The 22115-nt window shown below is 32.1% G+C and overlaps 3 protein-coding genes across 4 annotated transcripts in view; 1 reads left to right on the forward strand and 2 right to left on the reverse strand.

The window, feature by feature from the left end:
* Positions 1–1335: 1335 nt before the first annotated feature.
* Positions 1336–6547, forward strand: LOC146528978 (uncharacterized). The gene is made up of 5 exons (XM_085202951.1): positions 1336–2096; positions 2803–2902; positions 3270–3374; positions 3782–3937; positions 4304–6547. Exons 1-5 carry the CDS (start codon positions 1342–1344, stop codon positions 4355–4357), a joined length of 1170 nt encoding a protein of 389 aa, XP_085059077.1. The 5' UTR covers positions 1336–1341; the 3' UTR covers positions 4358–6547.
* On the reverse strand, positions 4807–14099 carry Ent1 (Equilibrative nucleoside transporter 1). Its single transcript, XM_085202950.1, has 7 exons — positions 13668–14099; positions 12784–12932; positions 12277–12422; positions 8699–9133; positions 8087–8172; positions 7738–7934; positions 4807–7391 (listed from the first exon to the last, which is right to left on the reverse strand). The coding sequence occupies exons 1-7, from the start codon at positions 13899–13901 to the stop codon at positions 7280–7282; spliced, it is 1359 nt and encodes a 452-aa protein (XP_085059076.1). The 5' UTR covers positions 13902–14099; the 3' UTR covers positions 4807–7279.
* A 952-nt stretch (positions 14100–15051) lies between these two features.
* bark (C-type lectin domain-containing protein bark beetle) overlaps positions 15052–22115 on the reverse strand; it is a 35146-nt gene continuing 28082 nt past the window's right edge. Inside the window, exons 6-15 of one of the 2 annotated variants that reach the window (XM_085202700.1) lie at positions 21779–21998; positions 21358–21483; positions 20469–20498; positions 19850–19978; positions 19172–19304; positions 18804–19002; positions 18476–18608; positions 17963–18083; positions 17216–17798; positions 15052–16704 (exon numbers count right to left, since the gene is read on the reverse strand). In XM_085202700.1, coding sequence (XP_085058826.1) covers positions 16439–16704; positions 17216–17798; positions 17963–18083; positions 18476–18608; positions 18804–19002; positions 19172–19304; positions 19850–19978; positions 20469–20498; positions 21358–21483; positions 21779–21998 — 1940 coding nt within the window. In that variant the 3' untranslated portion in view covers positions 15052–16438. The remainder of the gene's footprint in view (positions 16705–17215; positions 17799–17962; positions 18084–18475; positions 18609–18803; positions 19003–19171; positions 19305–19849; positions 19979–20468; positions 20499–21357; positions 21484–21778; positions 21999–22115) is intronic. The other variant, XM_085202701.1, reaches the window with a different exon arrangement.

Raw genomic sequence — 22115 nt, forward strand, 5'->3', positions numbered from 1 at the left:
TAATGGGAACGACGTGTCTTTACGTTCCCAAATTCTGCAATGCGAGGCTACAGAAAGGCAAGCCGGTTAGTTCAAAGTCAGTCCTTGCATATTAGTTAAAATATCGAAAATATAAGCGATTTCCTTAATATTCAATGCTTTTGTTCAATACCATTCAAAGTATAAACGGAATATTTTATATCATAATGTTAGAAAACGGAAGCGGTTAACGTTTTTAAAATAAACACGAAAAAACACATACTGTCTATGTTTTTCCAACATACTCGGATAGAGGTTCCACGTAATTACAATAAGTGACATGTATCACTCAATAACAACACTACACACTAGATACCTTCCAATCAGGGCTTCCGCCTTCAAGCAACTGTGTAGTTTTGACACAATTCCACTGATTTTATTGTCTTTTCACCTAAATCTACCCATATTTACACTTGTACGCTAACAATATAGTAAAGAATACAAATTGTACCTATATTAAGAACACAGTTTGTCACTGTCAACCCTGCAAAGTAAACATATTGACATACTTATTTTCAATTGCAATTTACTGATTGAAAATTAAATAATTTGAAAGACAAATTTGTAGAGGATCCACAATCAAATGTATAATTATGAAATTATATTAAAGTGAACGGTGCGGTTGTTTGTGCAACCTGACGATTTCGTACGAAACAGCAATTTTAAGTAGAAAACAACTTTCCTTAACCTTTTATTAGAATCAACTAGTATACTATCTGGATATGCTCACGATTATGTTATAAATAGGTTTAATAAGGAAGAAGCTTAGTTTAAGTCAAGAAGACTTAGCTGGCTGTATGACAAAGTATACCTGTACACTGTAAATGAAATGTTAATATTTCCTTTGAGAAGACAAATCTTGTCTTCGTGTTCCACCAGTTACAAGGCAATGTCTGGAATTCAGTCGAATAGTGGAGAATGGAATGTCTTGACAATAATTTCTCTCTGCCTACCCTTCACATATAGCTAATATGAAAAGCGTGAAGCTAAGATAAACATATCTAAAAAATGTCCTTCTTTCGATTTGCAAGCATTTAGTCATGTATTTTCAAAGTGAGGAAAACACTCTGTGCTTTTTAAAACTAGATTTCTTCTGTGTAGATACAGGACGATATTGTGCTGTGGGTGAAACTGATAAGCTATTCTATTGCAGTTCAGCAGTTTAATATAATAGCAGACAGACAAAATAAATATCGGATTTACGATACGAATATAGATGATAATAGGCCAATTATAATTCGACTGTCATATCCAGACTTACTGTCTCGTAGAGACATTAGTTGAGCGACTTCGCAAAAATTGGACGCTACTTCAACTAAAAAGATGCATAAATTTGAAGATGTTTTCAAAATATCAACACTTGCTTTACACTTCAACGGTTCGCATCCGCAAGCCACCCGAAAACTTAGACTGTTCAGAATCATTTACGAACATTTAATATCATTTTTCTGCTTCGTATCTCTGCTGTATTCTATATTTTTTTACGATATGAAGAATGAAGTATACACAGAAGTTATCAAAAACGGTGTTATGGTCATAGTTTGTGTGACAGTAACTTTTAAATTTAAAATACTTTTACAAAATAGGGATGATATTCAAAGATTGATCGATTCTATTAATCACGATTACGATTTAGCTAAGAATTTATCAGAAGAAGAACAACTAATTGTTTCAAAGTACGCAAATATGGGAGTAATAGTATGTAAATGTTGGGTCACTGCAGCATTGGCTACAGGATTCATGTTTCCCGTGAAAGCTTTTATATTAATGGGCTATAAGTATAGCAAGGACGAATGGGAGTTGATCCAAATGTTTGATTTACACTGGCCGTTAATTAATGGAATCAAGGATAATCTCTTTATTTTTACCTTCATATTCGTCAGTTGTTTCTCATTCGACGCCTTTTCGGTCTCCATGTACATAGGGTTCGATCCACTTGGTCCTATTTTTTTGTTACACGCTTGTGGCCAATTAGATTTGATATGTAATAGACTAAAGACACTGTTCTCTGAAGGAACCACAGCAGACGCCAAAGAAAATTTGAAATTAATTAATTTGAAACTTATAGAAATATATAGGTACGGTATTCATCATTTTTAGGGTCCGTATCTCTAAAGGTCAAAATGGAACCTTTATAGCATCACTTTTTTGTTTGTCTTTCTGTCAAGATCATTTCTCTTGAGATTGCGTGGAGATAACAAGTTGAAATTAACATAAAAAAATTAAGATCTAAGGTCTCCTGGAGACTTATGAAATTTGGCACTAAGTGAGAACTATCAATATAAATAAAGAAAAACATCTGAATAGTGAAAATATCTAGATACTTCATACAAGAAAACAATAACAAACTAATTTTTGTAGTTCATTTTATGATAAATGTGTGGATAATCCGCAAACCAGTGGCGTAGCTAGGGTATTTGCTGTCCGGTGCGGCTTGGGGGACTTGATGCCCCTTTCCTGTTGATGAGTTCTAAAAAAAACAAAGTGATGGTCGACGATGAGTTCTAAAAAAACACAAAGTGATTGTCGACGATGAGTTCTAAAAAAAAAAAACTTATCGTCGACTTTGATGCCCCTTTCCTTTTGATGCCCGGTGCGACCTCCCCGCTCGCACACCCCTAGCTAACTGCACCACTGCCGCAAACTCAAGATTGTTAATTTTTATAAGTTGTAGGTACTTCCCATTTGAATGTCGTACAATCCTCGCACATACTTTATATTTAGTTATTTTTTCCTACCTAACTAAACCCATATTATTAATATAAAATACTTAATCTCTTGCAGGTACGTGAAAACAATACAGGATATTTTTGTTGTTTTGTATGAATTCAATATGAAAACGACAACATTTCTCATTCCGTTTTCTACTTTTCAATTTGTGCACGTAAGTCCAAAATCTCATTTTTTTGTCACATCATATATGGCATACTGTGACGATGGTCAGATAATGTGTGAGGTGTCTTGCGCAACGCGTCACCCAGACAGCACACGGATAAATCCACAATAGATTTCCCCTGCCAGCTCATGCTGGTACTCTCCTCGCCTTAGTAAAGGAGTCGGAAGTCCTAGACGGCTAACCACTCGAGAAGCGTTAGGCTATTTGGAGTCTTTAGAACTTCTCCAAGCCCTAACATGAACATAGGACAATCAACTGTTTGTGAGAGTATTTGCGAATACACTTACCTAGACGATCCAGATACTTTATTCTGCGATAGATCTGTTGAAGATATGTACGTACTTTTCTTTTCCAGTCGTTGCGCGAAAAGGATATATCTTTGGAATTTGCGTTTTTCACCGTCTGTGCCATATTTCATTTCTATATGCCTTGTTTTTATGGTAGTAAATTAGTGGATATGGTAATTACATTTTTATTTAACATTTTTTATATACATATATATTTATTTCACGTTGTTTGTCACACATAGCAGTGTAGACAAAGATCTAAGACTCTGATCCTATTAAGACACTTCCGTTCCCCACTTCCCGCCAAATCTGGTATCACTGCATGTTAAATTGCGGGACTGAGTGGTGCACTTTGCCTCGTTACCAGAACTAGGAAATTAAAACATTAAATAATATAATCATTTAAATAATATAGGATTCTCGAATGGGGTTCGAACCCACAACCACTCAACCAGTTTATAATCACACTTTGTGCCCCTACGCCACGACTGGCTTCATAAGAAGTTAATATATGAAGCCAGCTATATATAACTTCACCTTATTATTTTAAGCTAGTTACTTAACTGTATAATATTTATAGGGTGAAAAACTACGTCAAAGTATATACGCTTGCGGTTGGGAAATGGAACGAAATATCGAAATTCGTAAAACTATTTTATTTATGATGACCAGAACCACTTTGCCTCTAGTCATTAAAACTATTTTCAATTCAATATCTTTGGATGCGTTTGGAGAGGTATGACGTAATAATTTATTTTTATTTCTTTTTATTCTGTAAACGGATATCATTGAGTAGAGAAGAAACTAGTAGTTGTTCCATGAATTCTCCGTGCGGGTGTCGGGCCCATAGCATTCCAGGGATAGAAGCTTAAAGCTCAAATCACTACTTGTAAGTCTCAAGTAGTGACTTGAGCTCTAAGCTTCTTGAGATGCGCTTTGCGTCTACGACCAGAGGCAAAAAATAAAAAATATTTAATATTTCATCGCCTCGAGTGAAAATCGAATTCACAACCTTTCGCGCATACAGTCCCGACTAACTGACGACTATAAACTTATTTAGTTTATTTAATACATAGTTGTACAAAATATGTTATTTTTTTAGATGGCGCGCCAAGCCTATGGAATTTACAATATTATGAATGCTGCTTGGGGATAAATTACAAACATTATTTTTGGACAATATTTTTCACAATCATATATTTTTCAATTTAATTCTTAAATTACAGCATTTTTACTTAACCACTTTTTGCTCACTTTAAAAAGAAGAGAGATTTTATACATATAAGGATGACGTAAAATACCTTTTTCTGCTTATAAATAAAAAAGGGCTTTCCAGCAAATTTGTGAATTTTCCCACTAGGTATAATATTTTATGTTTTACATTTATGTTTTGGTTACTAAGACTTTTCGTTCCACATTCATGTTTTCGTATTCTGCTGAATTGGAATCGAACCGAACAAAACAGAACCGAACCGAACAAAACAGTCGCAACCACAGTTCGTTGCTGTGCTTTAATAAATAATTATTAATAAGTTTTAACTATAAGCACTATCATACACGCACCCAATATACAATAGTATTTAAGAGATTAAAATAAAAAAATAGTAACATATAACATCTTTATTTGAGACACGATAAGATATGTTACATTTATAACATAAATACATTGAGATATAAAAATTATAAATTAAAAAAAAGTACAAAAAACAATCAAAATTATATGAAATGAAAAAATATCTACAAACCGTATTAATAAATTGTTTGGTTAACCTTAAGTTAAATATTAAAGTAAGAAATCACAAAATTTATTTTTTAATACTAGTGAGGTAACTAAAAACGATTGTTGTTCAACAAAATATTCAAAGATAGCTTAAACAGGAATTTAAAAAAAAAATATAAATTAAAAGTAATAGAATATAGAATTTATAATATATAATTAAAAAAATTGTAATAGAATTATTTATAAATAAATTTATAAATAATATATATTAAGCGACATATTTGCGATAAAAATACAAATATATATTTTTAATCAAAATATATCCAACATGGAATGTTTAACAAAATTGGTGAAAATATGTCTAAATCTACATAATATGTATGTATATACGTGTACTACATAACATATATGTATAATATAAGCAATAATAAAATATTATAAATTCTAGAATATTCTTTAGAGACATGTAATCGTAGTGACCAAAGGGGACGACGTCGTTTCAATTTCCTATAGTTTTAATATTTAAACGATATCACAGTACGGTCGACGAGTCGTAGCCTAAAGTTATGCTTTCAGAACTCATATACTAGAGAAGAAAATAATCAAGCATACAAAAAACCCTGAAATCAAATATATCACATATTTGATTAGATCTAAGCTCAGGGTGGCCAATACTAGTCGACCGTACTGTATATAAAAATATATATAAATAATCTACATATTCAGTATAAAGCTGCACTTTGATAAAGCGAGCGCAAAAGTATACAAGTATATTTAAATTAAATATAATTGTATCTTTCTGTATGTATTTGTCAAAAATTAATGACATATTTACATTGGCTATGATTATTACTAACAGTGCAAGTTACAATGCATGCAAATTGAAAGAAATCTATTGGATATATGCTTTATTTAATATATATACGTATATATTTAATATATACATATTATGAATCTAATGGAAAGTAGAGATTATAATATGTTATTCTATTTTTTTAGCTTTACATTACATCCCGCATATAGCAGGGTAGGCAGAACAAACACGATGACTTAATGTTGAGACACTCCGTGCCCTATAATGGAGGTGCCATTTCCCATTTTCCGCCAAATTCTCGAGGCATTGAGAGTTGAATGGCGAAACCGAACGCCGCACATTGCCACAGCGAGAAAATTCAAAACATTTAATATTTCGTTCCCCAGATAGAATTATAATAGAAAAGACAACTGAATATGGATTTTTTACATTTTTTATTAGATTATACTAATTATATATGAGATCATTTACTATGAATATAATATATGCACTATGAGTTATAATTCATAAAATACATATAAAAGATTGTATATCATACTGATGTTCTACAACTAAAACTTTATATTTAAAAGAAAAATACACTAAGTTCTATATATTAGAGAATCACGTGTCTTATAAAAGAACTACATACATTTATTTTAAAGATTGACATAATCTTATTGAATTATTTATAAAGAAATTTTATTTCATATTTTTTATTGCAGAGTACACAATATCTTATCATTTATTAAGACAAATGCAACTTTGCAAAAATAAAAAAAGTTCAAAATCTCAGTGTAGACACACACAAAACTGATTTTTTAATTTAAAATCTTAAATTGAAATAATTTGAAATTTAAAAAAAAATTATTTTTTAGGGAGGGAGGGGGAGGGAACCTTGTTTTAAAACACTCGGCTCCCCACTTTCCGCCTAAATCTCGAGGCATTGCATGTTGAGTGGCGAAACTCAAACTCAGCGCTTTGCATTATTACTGGAGCGTGGAAATAAATGATCCATTTCCCCGAGCGGGAATCAAACCCACAACGCGGCCGGATCCTGCGCCGCGATGACCTCTAAGTACAAACAATTTCGTCGAAGTAATGTATAAAATACAATACAATATGCAATATATAAAAAACATTATATTAACTTATTACGCCGTTTTAAGTGAAATCAATAATTTAAAACGATAAAAATTAATTAAGACAATTGCTTCCCTGCATAATTAACTTACACTTACATTTTTTTTATAATTAAATTGATTTATAAGTTAAAGTTAAAATTATTTAGTTAATTATTTATCTATATAAAAATTACAGTACATTAGTTTTGTATAGAGCAACAAAATAAACCATATTTATAGTTTTCCTAGACATAATTATGTATAATTGCATGCTAGAAAATGGTAACATTCATTAATTGTCAAAATTAATTTAAAGATAATACTCTACTGAGTATATTTTTTTACTCAAAATGTAATTTGTATAAAACTCAAAATCACAAATTATACAATAATATCAATATTATTACTCAACATATATTTTTTTATCTAATTTACGTTATTTTAAAGTAACCTCACTAACAGCATACCGACAGCAGCCCCCACAGTGAGACCTACGCTCAACATGGTAGCTATTACTGACGACGCCTTTTCCCTTTCGTGCATCTCTACCACTCTGTAATCGTAAAAAACTATACTAATATACATAAAAATTATGACATGTTGTTTTGTTTTATTTTAAGGTCACTCTGTATCCTTTAAATCAGCTTCACGCTGTGTCCCGCACACAGCAAGGTAGGCAGAGGGAACCTAGTGTTAAGACACTCCGTTCCTCACTTTCCGCCGAATTCTGCAGGTATTGCGTGTTGGGTAGCAGAACTCAACGCCGCGCTTTACCTCGACACCAGAGCGAAGAAATGGAAATAGAAATATTGCATGTCCTCTAAGCGGAATCGAACCCACAATCAGTCGGTTTTATAGTCTTACTTTGTGCCTCTTTTTAATTACATATAACCACTGACCTAGTAGAATTTATCATGACGATGTTGGTCAGGTAGCCGTTGGTGAACGCAAACACAATCATGATCATTATATACTCGTAGTCCCACAGGAACACGACGGGCAGATGCTTGCGGGGCTGCGCGTTGCACAGCATCAGCATGGGGACACCGAATACCCTGAGCACGCTGGCAGCGGCTATTAGCCACTGGTTGTTTGGCTTAATGGGGAAAAATAATAAAAAATAATATTTAAAATAATGGTTTAAGACTATTTTTCTTAATATATCTTAATACAAGGTTCTTTTTGTCTACGTTCCTATATACGAGATAAAGCGTAAAGATGAAAAGAAAAATAATGGCTAACACTTACTCGTAACAAAAATCCAGCCACGAGTCTCCCAGCATAGTCACCACAATTGAAAATTAAATAGTTGACGACTGGCACGAAAAATATATCTGAAAAGAAAGAAAGAGTTTATTATTTGAATGAAATTCTTAAAATAATTCTTCATACAATCAAGATTGAAGCTAGTCGTGGGGCAGGGGCACAAGCGTGCGACTGTAAACGCGATAAGATGAGGGTTCGAGTCCCACTTGGGGAAATGAAATATAATAGTTTCATTTGCTCGCTTTGTGAAAGTGGGGAACGGAGTGTCTTAACACTAGGTTCCCTCTGCCTACACTGCTGTGTGCGGGATACAGCGTGAAGCTTGATTTTTTTATTACTCAAGCGGGTGGGTGGCTACTACCTAGCCTAGCCTGCTACATACGTGAAGCTAAAAAGAGAACTTCACGTTAAGACACGAAGTGACTGACAGTTCAACAGTTGCCATCAACCTTCGAAAACATTAGGCGTGGATTTGCGTAACTCAATGCCGCATTTCATCATACCAGACCAGAAAAAAAATAACATTACAACAATAAAACATAATTTCTTATCGTTATTTAAAAAATATTAAGTTAAATTCATAAAAATACTTACTATTCCAATCAGTGCCCGACGTGATAGGATGAGATTCGACCAGAACCGTAACAGCCGGATACACGGCCATGGAAATGCCGAAAACAGCGAAAATACTGAAGGCGTAAACCCATATCTTCTTCAGGATCAATATCATGGAGACTTCCCTGTGTCGATTGGTGGCCATACCGCTACCTCTCAAAATGTGATAAGTAAAAAAATCTATTTTAAACAGAAGAATATAAGAAATCAATGACAATATGACCATGATGTCGGCTATGCAGAAATATATGAGAGCGCTGTGTAAAGGTGAGATTTTGAAAGCGAGTGATATTATTTGGGCTATGGCCGCGATTATACCGCCTAAAGATTGCCCACTTATCACAGCTGCCATGTATTCTTTGGAAAACCGACTCGCTATGCCGACGAGGCCACCGATGAAAACTGCACTGGCCGCTGCAAAAAGAGAAAATATTGATGTAAGTATTAACATTTGAAATGTAAAGTATTGAACATTTAAATTTTCCTTGGATAGTATTAAGGAAACTACAAAAAAAGTACTAACATTAAAAAACAAACATTTGTTATCATAAGGAAAATAATTATTCCTTATTACCACTATTATTGTAGTTTGCACTTTAGCACATTCTTTTTTAGCTTCATACTGAAAACCTAGTGTTAAGACTCTCCATTCCCCATTTGCCGCTAAATTCTGGAGGCATCAACACGTAGTTGAGTGACGGAAATTAACGCCGGACTTCGCCTTGCTAAAAAAATTCGCTGAGTCGAACCCACTACATCGTGAAGCTGATTAATTTTTTTATTACTCAAGCGGGTAGCTACTACCTACGAAATATACACGATAAATCTGGTTAACGAGTTTTTAAATAAAATGCAACAAAACCTTTATTTTTGCATTATGCTAAACTAAAAGCAAATATGGATACATAAATAAGCCCGTTAACGTTAGATTTAATCGCGTTCGACCTACATTGGACCCCGCAAATGTTTTGCATAAGGGGTCAGATTACAAATGCATATATGACGTGTTTATCTGCAGGCTTTAGAAAATATATATGCGAAGTTTTATATAATCAACAATACGTTTTGTATGAAATCTTTTAGATTTTTTTTAGCTATAGGTACTCTGTATCCCGCACGTAGTGGAGTAGCCAGGGGGAACCTGGGAACTTCTCTTCGCTCTGTAAGATAATGTTTAATAACTTTTTATTAATATTTTTGTCACCCAATTTGAAATTAGGTAAAGCTAGGTACAAAGAAACGAATGAGTTATAAACGAAACAAACGAAGTCTTTATCAAAATCCGTTTACTGTTTTAACAGTTAGAAGAGAACACAGGAAGAGATATACATACAATATATTATACGCGCTAAAAACATAACCCTCCTTTTGGGCTTCGTCGCAGTCGAATAAACAGAAAGAATTTAGTGACAAATTTCTGTATTTAATTGCTATTCCTTATTAAATATAAAAAGTCCATATTATATTTAATTATTTTTAAAAGGCAATTATTACCTTTATATTTACGTTGAGAAGAATTATAAATTTTATACTTCATTTGTTAATGTCATTTATAAAGAAAGGTCAATAATATAATAAAACTTAAGTCATCTCAGCCTTATTTTTTATAATGCTAAAATTATACGGTTTTATAAATAGATTATCTCACTCATCCTTGAATGTTTGATTTAGAATTAAATTTTATATATCTTATCTCAATATTTTTCTTATTTTTTTCATAGTAACTAATTTTATTTTTTTCTAATTTTTTTTAGCTTCATGCTATATTCCGAACATAGCAGAGTAGACAAAGGAAATATGAGAACGTAGTGTTAAGACACTCCGTTCCTCATTCAGACGCTTCCGTTCTCTACTTTCCGCCGAATTCTGGAGGCATGCTAGTTGAGTGGTGGAACTCAACGCCACGCTTTTGCCTCCTTATCCGAGAAAATGAAAATATTAAATATTTAATTTCCTCGAGTGCAAATCTAACCCACAATCTTTCGCGTTTATAGTCGCACGCTTGTGCCCCTGCGCCACGGTTGCTCTTCTTTTTTACCTATCTTTTACTATAATTATAATAAAGTAATTATAATAAAAGAGAAGTAAAAAAGTAATTAATATTTAATTTACTTATTGTATTGTCTATAGGTACAATTATTTATTATTTAATAACAAATTGTAAACAACAATTATGTAACACCTTTGTTCTTTGATAAACTATCGAAATCAAAGGTCAATTAATTAACATCTGTCGCGTAATAAATTTAATTCTATTGCTCATCATTATAACATTGCAGTGTAAACAACCAAACATTTTTTTCAGCTTCCCACGCAGGCAGAGAACCAGACGTGTTAAGACACTCCGTTCCCAGCTTTCCGTTGAACTTTATAAAGAATTACGTGTTGAGTGGCGAAACGGAATGGGGATCGAACCCCCAGGCCACCACCATGACATTTACAATCTGGCTTTGACCCACTACTATGAAGACCCTTCCCCACTTTCCGCCAGTACTTTTCACCAGTCACTAGTTTTTGAGCTGGCACACTGGCAGCACTGGATTATTGTAACCTGCATATAGGTACTCCTTTTAAAAACAAACATTTATATTTATGCATATTTTTTTTGTTTGTTTTAACATAAAATTAAAGCGACATTTGTGATATACGTCGTCGAACCTCTATTATAAAACCAATTCGCAACCTTTTTCTCGGTATAATGAACGCATTGCTTGAAGGCTTTTAATTTATTTTGTTGTATTTTTATATTTAAATATAAACATGTCTTTACCTTTTTAATAGGTGCTTTGTCGTGGCGCAGTGGCACAAGGGTGTGACTGTAAATGTGACAGGTTTTGTGTTCGATTCCCACTCGAGATAAAACGCGGCGTTGAGTTCCGCCACTCAACACGCAATGCCTGAAGAATTTGGCGCAAAAAAGCAACAAGCATATAAGAATATCGACTTAGTTTGATGAGAACGTATGGCTTAGTGGTCAGAGGGTTTGGACCGTTAAAAAGAAGCGCAGCTTCAAATTCCGTTACGTTTAATTTTTTATACGTTTTCTATATAAGTCATAAAACTCGTGTTTTACCTATATACAACACATTGAAGTATACACGTGAGCACATATGTTACAATGGTTGTATAGCGATAAAACGAAATAATTATAGTCAAGATGAGAGAGCAGAATAACAAGGAAAATAGTAAAAACTTTGATACTGACTACTTGAATGTACTTAAGTAGGTATTTCGTAATATCCTTTAATAAAAATTTGTTATAATTTCAATTCAATATAACCAAGATCGCCAATTTTTTTTAAATAGTGTGTCAAGCGTATGATTGTGAACGCCACGGTTGCGGGTTCGATTCCCGCTCGGGGAAATTAATAATTTAATATTTTCGTTTCTTTACTCTGGTAAGCGGCGTTGCTTTCGGCGTTTTTAACAGGCGACGCCTTGTGATTTTGGCGGGTAATGGAGAACGAAGTGTCTTAACTTAACTCAATCGGGAATTGAACCTATAACCACCAATAATAGCAATGATCAGATCAACAAAATATATTACAAAAACTCACCAGTCATTATAACGACGCTAATCATGGTTATAATAAAGAAAGTGTTCTGCCACTTGTCTGTGTCAACTTGAACGAATGCCGTGGTCACTAGAAAACATATTGTCACCACCAGTAGGGACCCTTGTAGTCGACTTTTGACTGATACCCTAAAATTATGACAATATTTACAAAAACGTAAATAATTATTTGTAATTATTAAATAGAAAAAAAAATTGAGGCCTGGCTGGCAGGTCTTGGCCTAAGGGGAATTTGAATTGTCTCAGAGGACAAACCATGTGTCCTAATAAATTATGCAACATAATATTTAATAAAAAAACATTATCAATGAACTATTAGGAGTTTACTACTGACCTTAACTTAATTTAGTTTACATTTGAAGGTAAATATGTTCAATTACTTTTAACAGACTTTTAGTTATATTTAATAGTTTTTGTTATGTAATGTAAAAAATTGAAGTCCATCAATGTTCTTTAATTTAATTATATATATTATGAATTTTATACTTACAGATGTCCATATAAAGAGTTCAAAATTAAAAATATCAAGTTGGGTATAGCTGTTGCAACATTAAGGTATGATGTGAATTCAGCTTGAAATTGAGTTTTCCGAACATAAACTGTAACATTTGATACATCACGAAATTTATACATCCAATACTAAAACAACAAAATTGTATATAAATTCAGGGATAGATAATAAATATTGGTTATTCACATTTCTACTATCTAATTATATCATACACTCAACGAAGGTACCTCCATAATCAATTATATAAAGTATTACATTTTTATATATTTTTTTTTATTTATTATACCTTCTAAATCTATAATCATAACTATAATCATAATAGACATTGATGTAATAACATAGTATACAATACCTGCAATAAAAGTTATATCATATATATAAAATGTATATAAGATGATTTACAGAGACACATCTCTTAAGAAACTATGAAGAAGAAATTTTCAATTTACTATGCAAATAATTAGTAATAATTATAGTCATCGCGACAGGTTATGGGTTCTATTCCCTGGTTTCCTCCGACCCTACTATGTGCAGGATAGTGTGAAGTTAAAAAAATATTATTATGTGAATTTATATTAAACCAAATTAATGGCATACATTTTATGCTTAACTTGTAGTAGTGGCTTCAATAATTTAAAAACTGATAAGTATAGAAACAATATGAACTCTTATCTTATTAAATCACTGGTCTATATTTAAAGTAGGGTATAGATAAAGTTCGGATATTGTATCTACACCTATTGTCCTGTATATTTTATTCTAAGTGTACCCAAAATATTAGCATTAATTAATGTAAACACTCATAATTTTTTGATAAAGATTTTTTTAAATATTCTTAATAATTATATTAAATATATACTTACATCATTTGCAGTAATCAAAAAGTTCCAAGGCACAAGCGAAGTTATTCCAAATAAGTAAAACAAAATGTAAACAATATAATAACTGTCGCGAGGAGATTCAGTCGTATCCAAAACTTTAGTAGAACAAGAATCATTTACTAATTCCCTTTCTTCTGAATAATCCACATCTTCTTCGTTTTCAATACTTTCTATACATTCGTTCTCTTCATTGTTAATCGATCCCGTCGTATCCATTTTATTGAATTTAAGTTATTTTCGACCTTAAAACTAGTTATAGAAAAATTCAACCGTCACTTTATGTAATTGGGCATTAATTGAGGTGTAAATCTCATATTAATTTACACATAAAAAAGAGTAAATTTGAAATGAATCATTATTTGGATGAAAACGACACAACTTCGTTCACAAGTCAACTTCTTTAATATCAATCAATCGACATTTATTTGACATTTCGGCTCAGAGTTGCCATTAGAGAAACCATTACAAGTACATAATTATGAATTTACTAATCTGCATTATTGACTAAGATCCCAGGGCCCCGGTGTCATTTAAGCAAAGTTGAAATTTTGAGGATCAAGAGCCTAAGATGAACGGTTAGAATAATCTGATCTTTTTCTTTTGTTAAATGATGTTGGCTTCACTTAAAAAACATACGATTGCAATTTTTCACAATCTTTTGACTGGTGCAATCTATTCTACTATAATTATCATTCTTAAAAATAAGTTTCATTAAAAAACCAGATACCTGCAAATTTATGATTGGGATCTCGATCTTAAATAATCTTCGTTGTTTTATGCGACTGTTTTAGTATAACAATGTATATGTTGACGGCCAAGCAATACAACATTGAATATTATAAATTGGAAGGGCACTACTTGTTCGAATTGAAAAAATATTTTTATATTGAATTGTCCGATTATCGAGAAAGACTAAATTATAATATAATATCAGCTGACCAAAAAGTTCTGAAACCACAGGTGGATTGGTAGGCATATACAAATAAATCATTTTTTAAATTATAAAGTTATATTGTATTAGTTTGACATAAATAACTTTTCAGAAAATATATTGAACTAGTAACCCAGACGCGGCTTCGTCCGCTTAAGTTCAATAGTTTTTGCGTGGAAGTGGAACAAACATCCATCATCCTCACAAACTTTCACATTTCTAATATATAAAATTATGAACCGCCATTTCTTTTACTGTTTTATTATATTTTTTATTAAAAAAATAGTTTTTTAATTATTAGTTAATAATTTAAAAAAATAGTTTTTTAATTTTAATTATTAGTTTTATTAAAAAAGAAAATACATTTTTATTTATTTTCAGCATAGGGTGTCAAGGTATAGGAGAAAATAAAAATCGTCAAATAAAAATATTAAATATTTATCCAGTTAATTAAATTTATTATTTTTGTACGTTTAATAATTAAAGCGTTATTTAAATAATATAAATCATTACAAGAATATGATAAATGTAGAAATAGATTTTATATTAATATAATAAAGAATAAAATATATAAACATAAATTTTAAAAAATGTGAACCAAAAAAGACAATTTGTATTTAGTTCTTTATAAATGTATACCTTATAATATATCTAAACTTAAATATCTATAATACAAAAGGACGGACATACAAAGTTACTTAATTTTTAAAATTACAGTTTTTCTTAAACTTAATTGTGAAAAATTAAACTAAAAAGCAGGCAGACATTCATTTGTCAAAATGTCGTGTTATCATATAATGTTTTGTATGATAACCAAATATTTAAAAGTAAGAAATATGTTTCATGGTAACAATATAATTACAAAACAGTAATTTAATAAATGTTTAATCTAATATTAATGTTACCGTTAAAAAGCACTATTTGAAAATATGAGATCGTGTCATTTACATTAAGTCCTATTTAATAAAATGCCAAAAAGAAGCTACACTCAAAGGCGTCATTTAGTTTTTAACTAACACTCAATTTGTATTGATATTATTAATTAAATTTAATGATAATTAAATATTAATTGACCTCTCTAAGTGAAGCAATTAATAATATATCGATTATTAGTAAAAAAAAGGAAAATAAAGTATAAATTATTAGCATAGAGTAAAAAATGGCGATAAGATGAAGAAATACAGATAAAGTAAATGCAAAAGCTATGAAGACATCAGTCTTATTTATTTTATTTACATTTTTCTAAGGTATGAAGACATAAGAAAATTTTTTTATTAATAAACTTGTAATACATTGAAAAATACCAATAGTCTCTTATTAAGGCCACTGGTGGACGGCTATTTGATAATGCATTACAATATATTGTTATTGATAAATATTAAATACATAATGTATTTAGCACAAATGGAATGTATATGAGCAATAAATTAAAGTTATCTTCTTTTATTTACATCAAAATATTCTAAATATTTTTTATTAATTAAATTTATTTAATATTGATTAATGACTATTAATATTGGTCATAATTATTTTCAAGCAGTCATTATAAAAAACGGTTCAGACACTTTTGTCATATTTTTATTTCAAAATGATGATTTTTATGATAATATAACTTAATTTATTTTAATATAATGCAAATTCTCATTTCTATACTTTGTATTTTGTAATACATAAAAGTCAAGAAGTATTCAATTTTATTGCACAATAATTTGTATAGTTCTAAATCTTCATAAGTCGTTTTGAATTTTAAAAAAAATATTATACATAATATTGCCCAAAATTTTCTATTGAACAGGTTATAATCTGTATATTTATTGTTAATCTACATAGCGGTTTCCAATGGCTGACTGTACGATCTGCTGTCCTCAGACAAAGTGTTCATTTGTGAGTCTTCAAAGTCGAAGTCTGTTTCGAGAAGCGTCTCAGATCTAGATCTAGAGTGTAGGTCTGGAGAGAAGTGGGGAGATGGGGAAATGGGAGATGGGGTGTGGGGAGATGGGGAGTGGGGAGATGGGGAGTGGGGAGAATTGAGGTAAGCCGGGGGGTTAGGCGGACTGGGGAGACGGTCGTCATAATCATATTGGTCATCTGGAAAAAAGATTCGCACTTAATAAAATTAACTGAAATCGTTGTATTCATCATTGGTCATCTAGACAAAGTAGTCATATACTTTATTTATCTGATTACAGCAAGTGAGATTAATAGAGACGAAAAGGTTTTTTGTTAATTAACTCTTACTTATTTCAAAGAGAACGTAATGATATCTAATTGTCGTAATTTTCCTTTTGAGGGTAAAAAAATCCCCTAATTTTACTAAGTTTAGAACCACTACAATCACAACTACCATAAATATGAAACAACTAAAAAAATGATAAAGCTGTTGAGATCGTCGTAGCGCAGCGGCATAGCATCTGAGTATAAGCGTGACGGTTGCAGGTTCGCTTCCCACTAGGGGGAACGAATTATATTAATTTCCTCACACAGCGAATATTGTTGAATATTTTGAAAACCTAGCGTTTCGTGGGTAATGGAGTGTCCAAACACTAGGATCCCTCTACCTAATAAAGGTTTTATTTTAATAAAAAATCTTAAATCTTACCAGGAACACGTCTCTGACCAAACGTAGAAGTCGAAACTTGCGGTTGTTCCGGCATTTTCGATCTCAACTCCATCAAAAACGACAATTTCGGTTGTCCGCCATTCTCTTGACCACCGTAGTGGCCATATTTGTTTTCATTTTCTAAATCATTCTTAAATATAGGCTCGTCTTTATTCATTCCGCGCAAAGGTAAAGTATCAGATGAATAATATTGTGTTTCGTTGTGCGGAGACATTATGTCTAACGGTTGACCGTTGGGGTGATGTATAATCGGAAGTTCCTCTAACGTATTAAAAGATGGCGTCATATTTCCAGAATTTTCTCGAAAACCCTCATTTTTGTATGACAAATCGTAATTATTTTGCGGCACGCTGTATTCGGGTGAGGAGGTTTTCTTGTTGAAAGTGCTATGTTTCAATTGTATCACGTTATTGGGGTTGTGCGCTTCGTAAATGTCGAAACTTTGCGTGTCTTCTATGGAGGAATTGAACTGACTCTTCTCCATGGACTCCATTGATGTCGTTGACGCGAGCATTTTGCGGTAATCTGAGCCTTTTGTTAATGTGTCTGTTGATCTTGTACTCTGGAATGGAAGGAATAGTTACAAACGAGTAATAAAATTCGAGATAAGCAAATACTTCAAAATAAAGCCAAATTTAAAATTCTTCATTCGGTAGAAATGTATTTTGTATATATACTGTAATAGAAAATATAATCAGAATTTTCTACATTATTCAAATATATTACCATTTGAGCCATTTTCCTTCTATATGGGGTATCAGGAAAGCCGCCATTAATACTTCCTATAGACCGTACTGAATGCAAGGACTGCCTTATTGAATTACGACGCTCCAGCCTTTGAAGATGTCTGGAATTTATTTGCAAAGTCATAATATATTGAAAATATAATAAAATAGATATAAGCGATTAAATAATACTTTATTTTGGAATAACAATTTTATTTTTTTTAATAAAATTGCAAGCGATGTTTGATGTTTCTGCATGGATTGAGGAGTATAATATGTTTTAAACTAAGAACATATACATGGCGGCCATCATGGTTGTGGATTCAATTTCGCTTATGAAGGCAAGCCTAAAAATATTATTTATAAGCGATATATAGTCATGATTGTGGATTTAATGCGTGTAGAAACGGAACGTGTAGTGTCCCAATACAAGGTTCCCCCCCACCATGCTACTAGGGGTACGGTGTGAAATTTAAAAAGTGTTCATATTAAAAAGTAATAATATAAATCTCACCTATGCTTAGACTTAGTATACCAGCAAATTAAAGCCGCGCCAACTAAAACAAATGCTGCTACCAAAGCCCCGACAAAACCTACAGCCAAGGCATCGCCTTGCCACGACATCGGGTCGATTGATATTTTTGGATCTGAAATTATAAATAGATAAAAGATAGATAGAAACATATTTTATAACTTTAATAAAAATTGAATGTAACTAGACTCCAACCCGCTCCGCTTGGAAGCCGTTAAATCGTTTAAACTACTAAGTTGTAGACACTTGTTCGCACGCTCGCAAATACTCGTATTTGCTCATTCACTTACTCACTCGTTCACTCACTCACCTATTTCGCACACGAAGGCGTTCCTCTGCGCACAATCAGTCTGCTCGACGGCGGAGAATGCGAAGGAGGTGCACTGTCGGTAGTCCAGGTGGTTGACCCACACGCGGTCGCCATACTGGAACCACTGGTTCTGACGTTTTATGAACTCGTACAGGTCTTGGAGGTTGTTGGTTATGTACGGCATTGACGCGTTGTCCGACTGTGAAACAAAAAAAAAACTTTGAATTACTGCTACTGCTAAACCTAAAACGCGGGCCGCGCGTAGTGATAAGTTTATATAAAAAAAAAAACAAATAAAAATAATTTCATAATAAACAAAAACTATTTTTTTTTACTTATTTAATTTTTTTAGATCTATTCGTACTCACCGAACAAAATTTCCTCGCTTCGCTGTAAGTCATGGGCGCACCCACGTACATATAACATGTGCCGGACACGGGGTCCCACCCCGGAGGACACTTCCCGCCACCGAGCACTGATGCGTTGTTCATGTAATATGGCCTGGGAATAGGGAAATACAATAGAAATTGTACAAACTTTCATTCGAATTTTATTTTCTGTATTATTTCAGTAAGACATATTTAATATTTTTTATTCCTTAAAATATTACCCATAAGTTTTAATAGTAACATTGCAGTATTGTATTACTATTAAAGCATTGTGCTTTGGAAATAGCAATACAGGCCAGGCATGGTATGACATGATAAGACAACCGGCGTCGTCGCAGGTCTCATTTCAACAGTCACTTTCAGCCCGTCGGGGCTCAGCGGCACTGGGTTCGATTTCTACTCGACGAATTAACTATTTTCATTTACTAGCTCGGGTAACAAGACCACGGGGTCGAGTTCCGCTACTCAACACGCAGTGTCAAAGTGCGGAACAGACTGTGTGCCTATATTACTATACTAAAAAACACCTAAAACTGCTAAACAAACACTAAATAACGCTAAAAAGGAACATTTATATTTCAAAACAAAAAAAAATATAAAACACACCAAAAAATATAATTATATAGGTACGTATATTTTTTAAGTATAAATATCCACCTATAATCAACTTCCAGCAACAAAGGGTTGTCCGACTGATCACGTATACGACCCGCCACGGCCAAACTCTCGTTGTAACTCCAGTAATTATGTTTCGCGTCTATACGAGTACGCCATAGATCCAGAGAACTAGAAATAAAAATAGAATATTATACAGCTGTTTTTGGTATAGATTCACGCTGTATTCCGCACATAGTCGAGAAGAGAGGAGAAAACTGGGAACCTAATTGAGACATTCTGTTCTCATTGGGACACTTCCGTTCCTTATTTTCCGCCGAATTTTAGAAGCACTGCGTTTTAAGTGCCGGTATTCAGCGCCGCGCTTTGTCTCGTTATTAGAACAAGCAAGTGTTGGCGAGCAAGTTACGCCACTAAACACGCAATAGCTTCAAAATTCGGCTGAAAGTGGGGAACGGGGTGCCTTTATGGGAACAGAATGTTCTGTCTATAAAACTATGATATACTGCTGGCTTAAAGCTAAAAAGAAAATTCAAAAATAACCTCACCACAGATTATATTTAGGAATTAAAACTGAAATGAGTATTTAACATGAAAAATTATAAAATGAGTTATTTTATATAAATAATAATTACCAATAACGTAACAGAAATGAACTTACCCCATATATTTTGGATTAAAATCGATAAAGCTATGGTCCCGGCAGCCATGCAACAAAAACATGCAAATAATATATATTGTCTTAATATTAACTAAAATAACAGGGGTAATGACATAATAAAAAGTTACTGAAAACATAACGAAAGTGACAATCGACATCAACAAGCCTTGTTGATCAGAAAATGTAAATATAAACTCAAAATCATTTAAATGAGTGTGTTTATAATTTAAGTCAATATAATATTAAGTTATTTATGTCACTATCCCTCTTATAATATAGGCAGATTTTTACTTTTCACCCAACATTAAATATAATAATAAATACATTACTTAATATAAACATGATATTTGCTAAATTTACTTAATTCCGTATAAAATATATATTTCCATATTTATTCATGCTTCTTGTTTTAAAACTATGATTATAAACAATTATCTAGTACATGCAAATTAAAATATACCAATTTAATTTCTTTTTTTATCAAAAAAGAGTATCAAAATAAAATTATGAGGTGGTCGTGGAGCAACAGCACAAGGGTGCGACTGTAAATGCAACGGTTGCAGGTTCGATTCCTACTTAGAGCAAAAAAATATTTAATATTTTTAATTCCTCGCTCTGTCAACGAGGCAAAGCCACATTCAGTTGCGCCACTCAACACGCAATGCCACAAGAATTCTTAAGTTTAAAAAATAAGCTTATCTCATATTCTATTTGACAGACGTATTTTTTCTAATGTAATAATTACACAGATACAATATAAGTTTACTTTTGAAGAAATAATAATTTAAATTTTATGTTATTTAAGTTTATGATTAAGCTTATTATATATATTAATCATAAATATTTAATTTAAATTCCCACATATGTTAAAATAAAATAAAAAACTTACATAGATCGATTAACTGTTATCATTTCGTAATCATTATCGGGATTAAAGAATATATTGTCGACGTAATGTTGTCCCGCTGTACCTGCTACTATGGTGGCGCGGCCTTCTCTATCTAAAGCGAAGTTCCTAAAAGAATCATAAGAAAAATTAGTATTTAAAATTTGATCAGAAAATTAAATTTTCGCTAACGTGAATATACCTAAAAGTTAAAGTCCTAAATTCCTTAAGATTCTTTAAGACTTAATAAAATACATTTTGCATATTACATGTGGGAAAAATAGCCTATATGAAATATACTGCAATCTCGAGTAATAAACACATACTTTACTTTTACATTTTGTTTAGTGTAAAAAAAATACACTAAAACAGATTTTCTATGATTATTGCTAATAAAAAATCTATCTTAAAAGATTCAACTCACTTATAAAACCCATTGTGCGACGTCGTCTGATATATAGGTAGGCGAACTTTATCAAAGCCAGAAACTTCTAGAATCCTCAACCCAGTGTTGTGGTGGACATAATTGTGTGTAAAATTAGAAACTACTTGACGTAAAACAATGACATCTGTGTATAGAGCTCGGTTACGCGTGAAATAGTTACGGTAGATCGTAACTTCTTGGTATGGCGATGATTGTCGACCTGGAATATTAATATTATATTTTAATTTTACAGTCCTTTTAGCCATCGTAAGGTAGTGGGATGACCATGACCATGTCTGACCTATTCGGAGGAATAATTTTTAAATAAATATTTAAA

The sequence above is a fragment of the Heliconius melpomene genome, chromosome 19 (genome assembly GCF_056956725.1).
Source record: "Heliconius melpomene rosina isolate 202511_hmr_F chromosome 19, ASM5695672v1, whole genome shotgun sequence".
Taxonomy (NCBI): domain Eukaryota; kingdom Metazoa; phylum Arthropoda; class Insecta; order Lepidoptera; family Nymphalidae; genus Heliconius; species Heliconius melpomene.

What these genes read in the sequence shown, in the direction of transcription:
- LOC146528978 (XM_085202951.1), top strand. Translation starts at nt 1,342, where the DNA reads ATGCATAAATTTGAAGATGTTTTCAAAATATCAACACTTGCTTTACAC. An exon ending in AAACTTATAGAAATATATAG is followed by an intron (nt 2,097 to 2,802) that starts GTACGGTATTCA and finishes AATCTCTTGCAG; the next exon opens with GTACGTGAAAACAATACAGG. An exon ending in CTTTGGATGCGTTTGGAGAG is followed by an intron (nt 3,938 to 4,303) that starts GTATGACGTAAT and finishes TTATTTTTTTAG; the next exon opens with ATGGCGCGCCAAGCCTATGG.
- Ent1 (XM_085202950.1), bottom strand. Translation starts at nt 13,901, where the DNA reads ATGGATACGACGGGATCGATTAACAATGAAGAGAACGAATGTATAGAA. An exon ending in TTTTGATTACTGCAAATGAT is followed by an intron (nt 12,933 to 13,667) that starts GTAAGTATATAT and finishes TTGTTGTTTTAG; the next exon opens with TATTGGATGTATAAATTTCG. An exon ending in TAGCGTCGTTATAATGACTG is followed by an intron (nt 9,134 to 12,276) that starts GTGAGTTTTTGT and finishes CTCTTTTTGCAG; the next exon opens with CGGCCAGTGCAGTTTTCATC.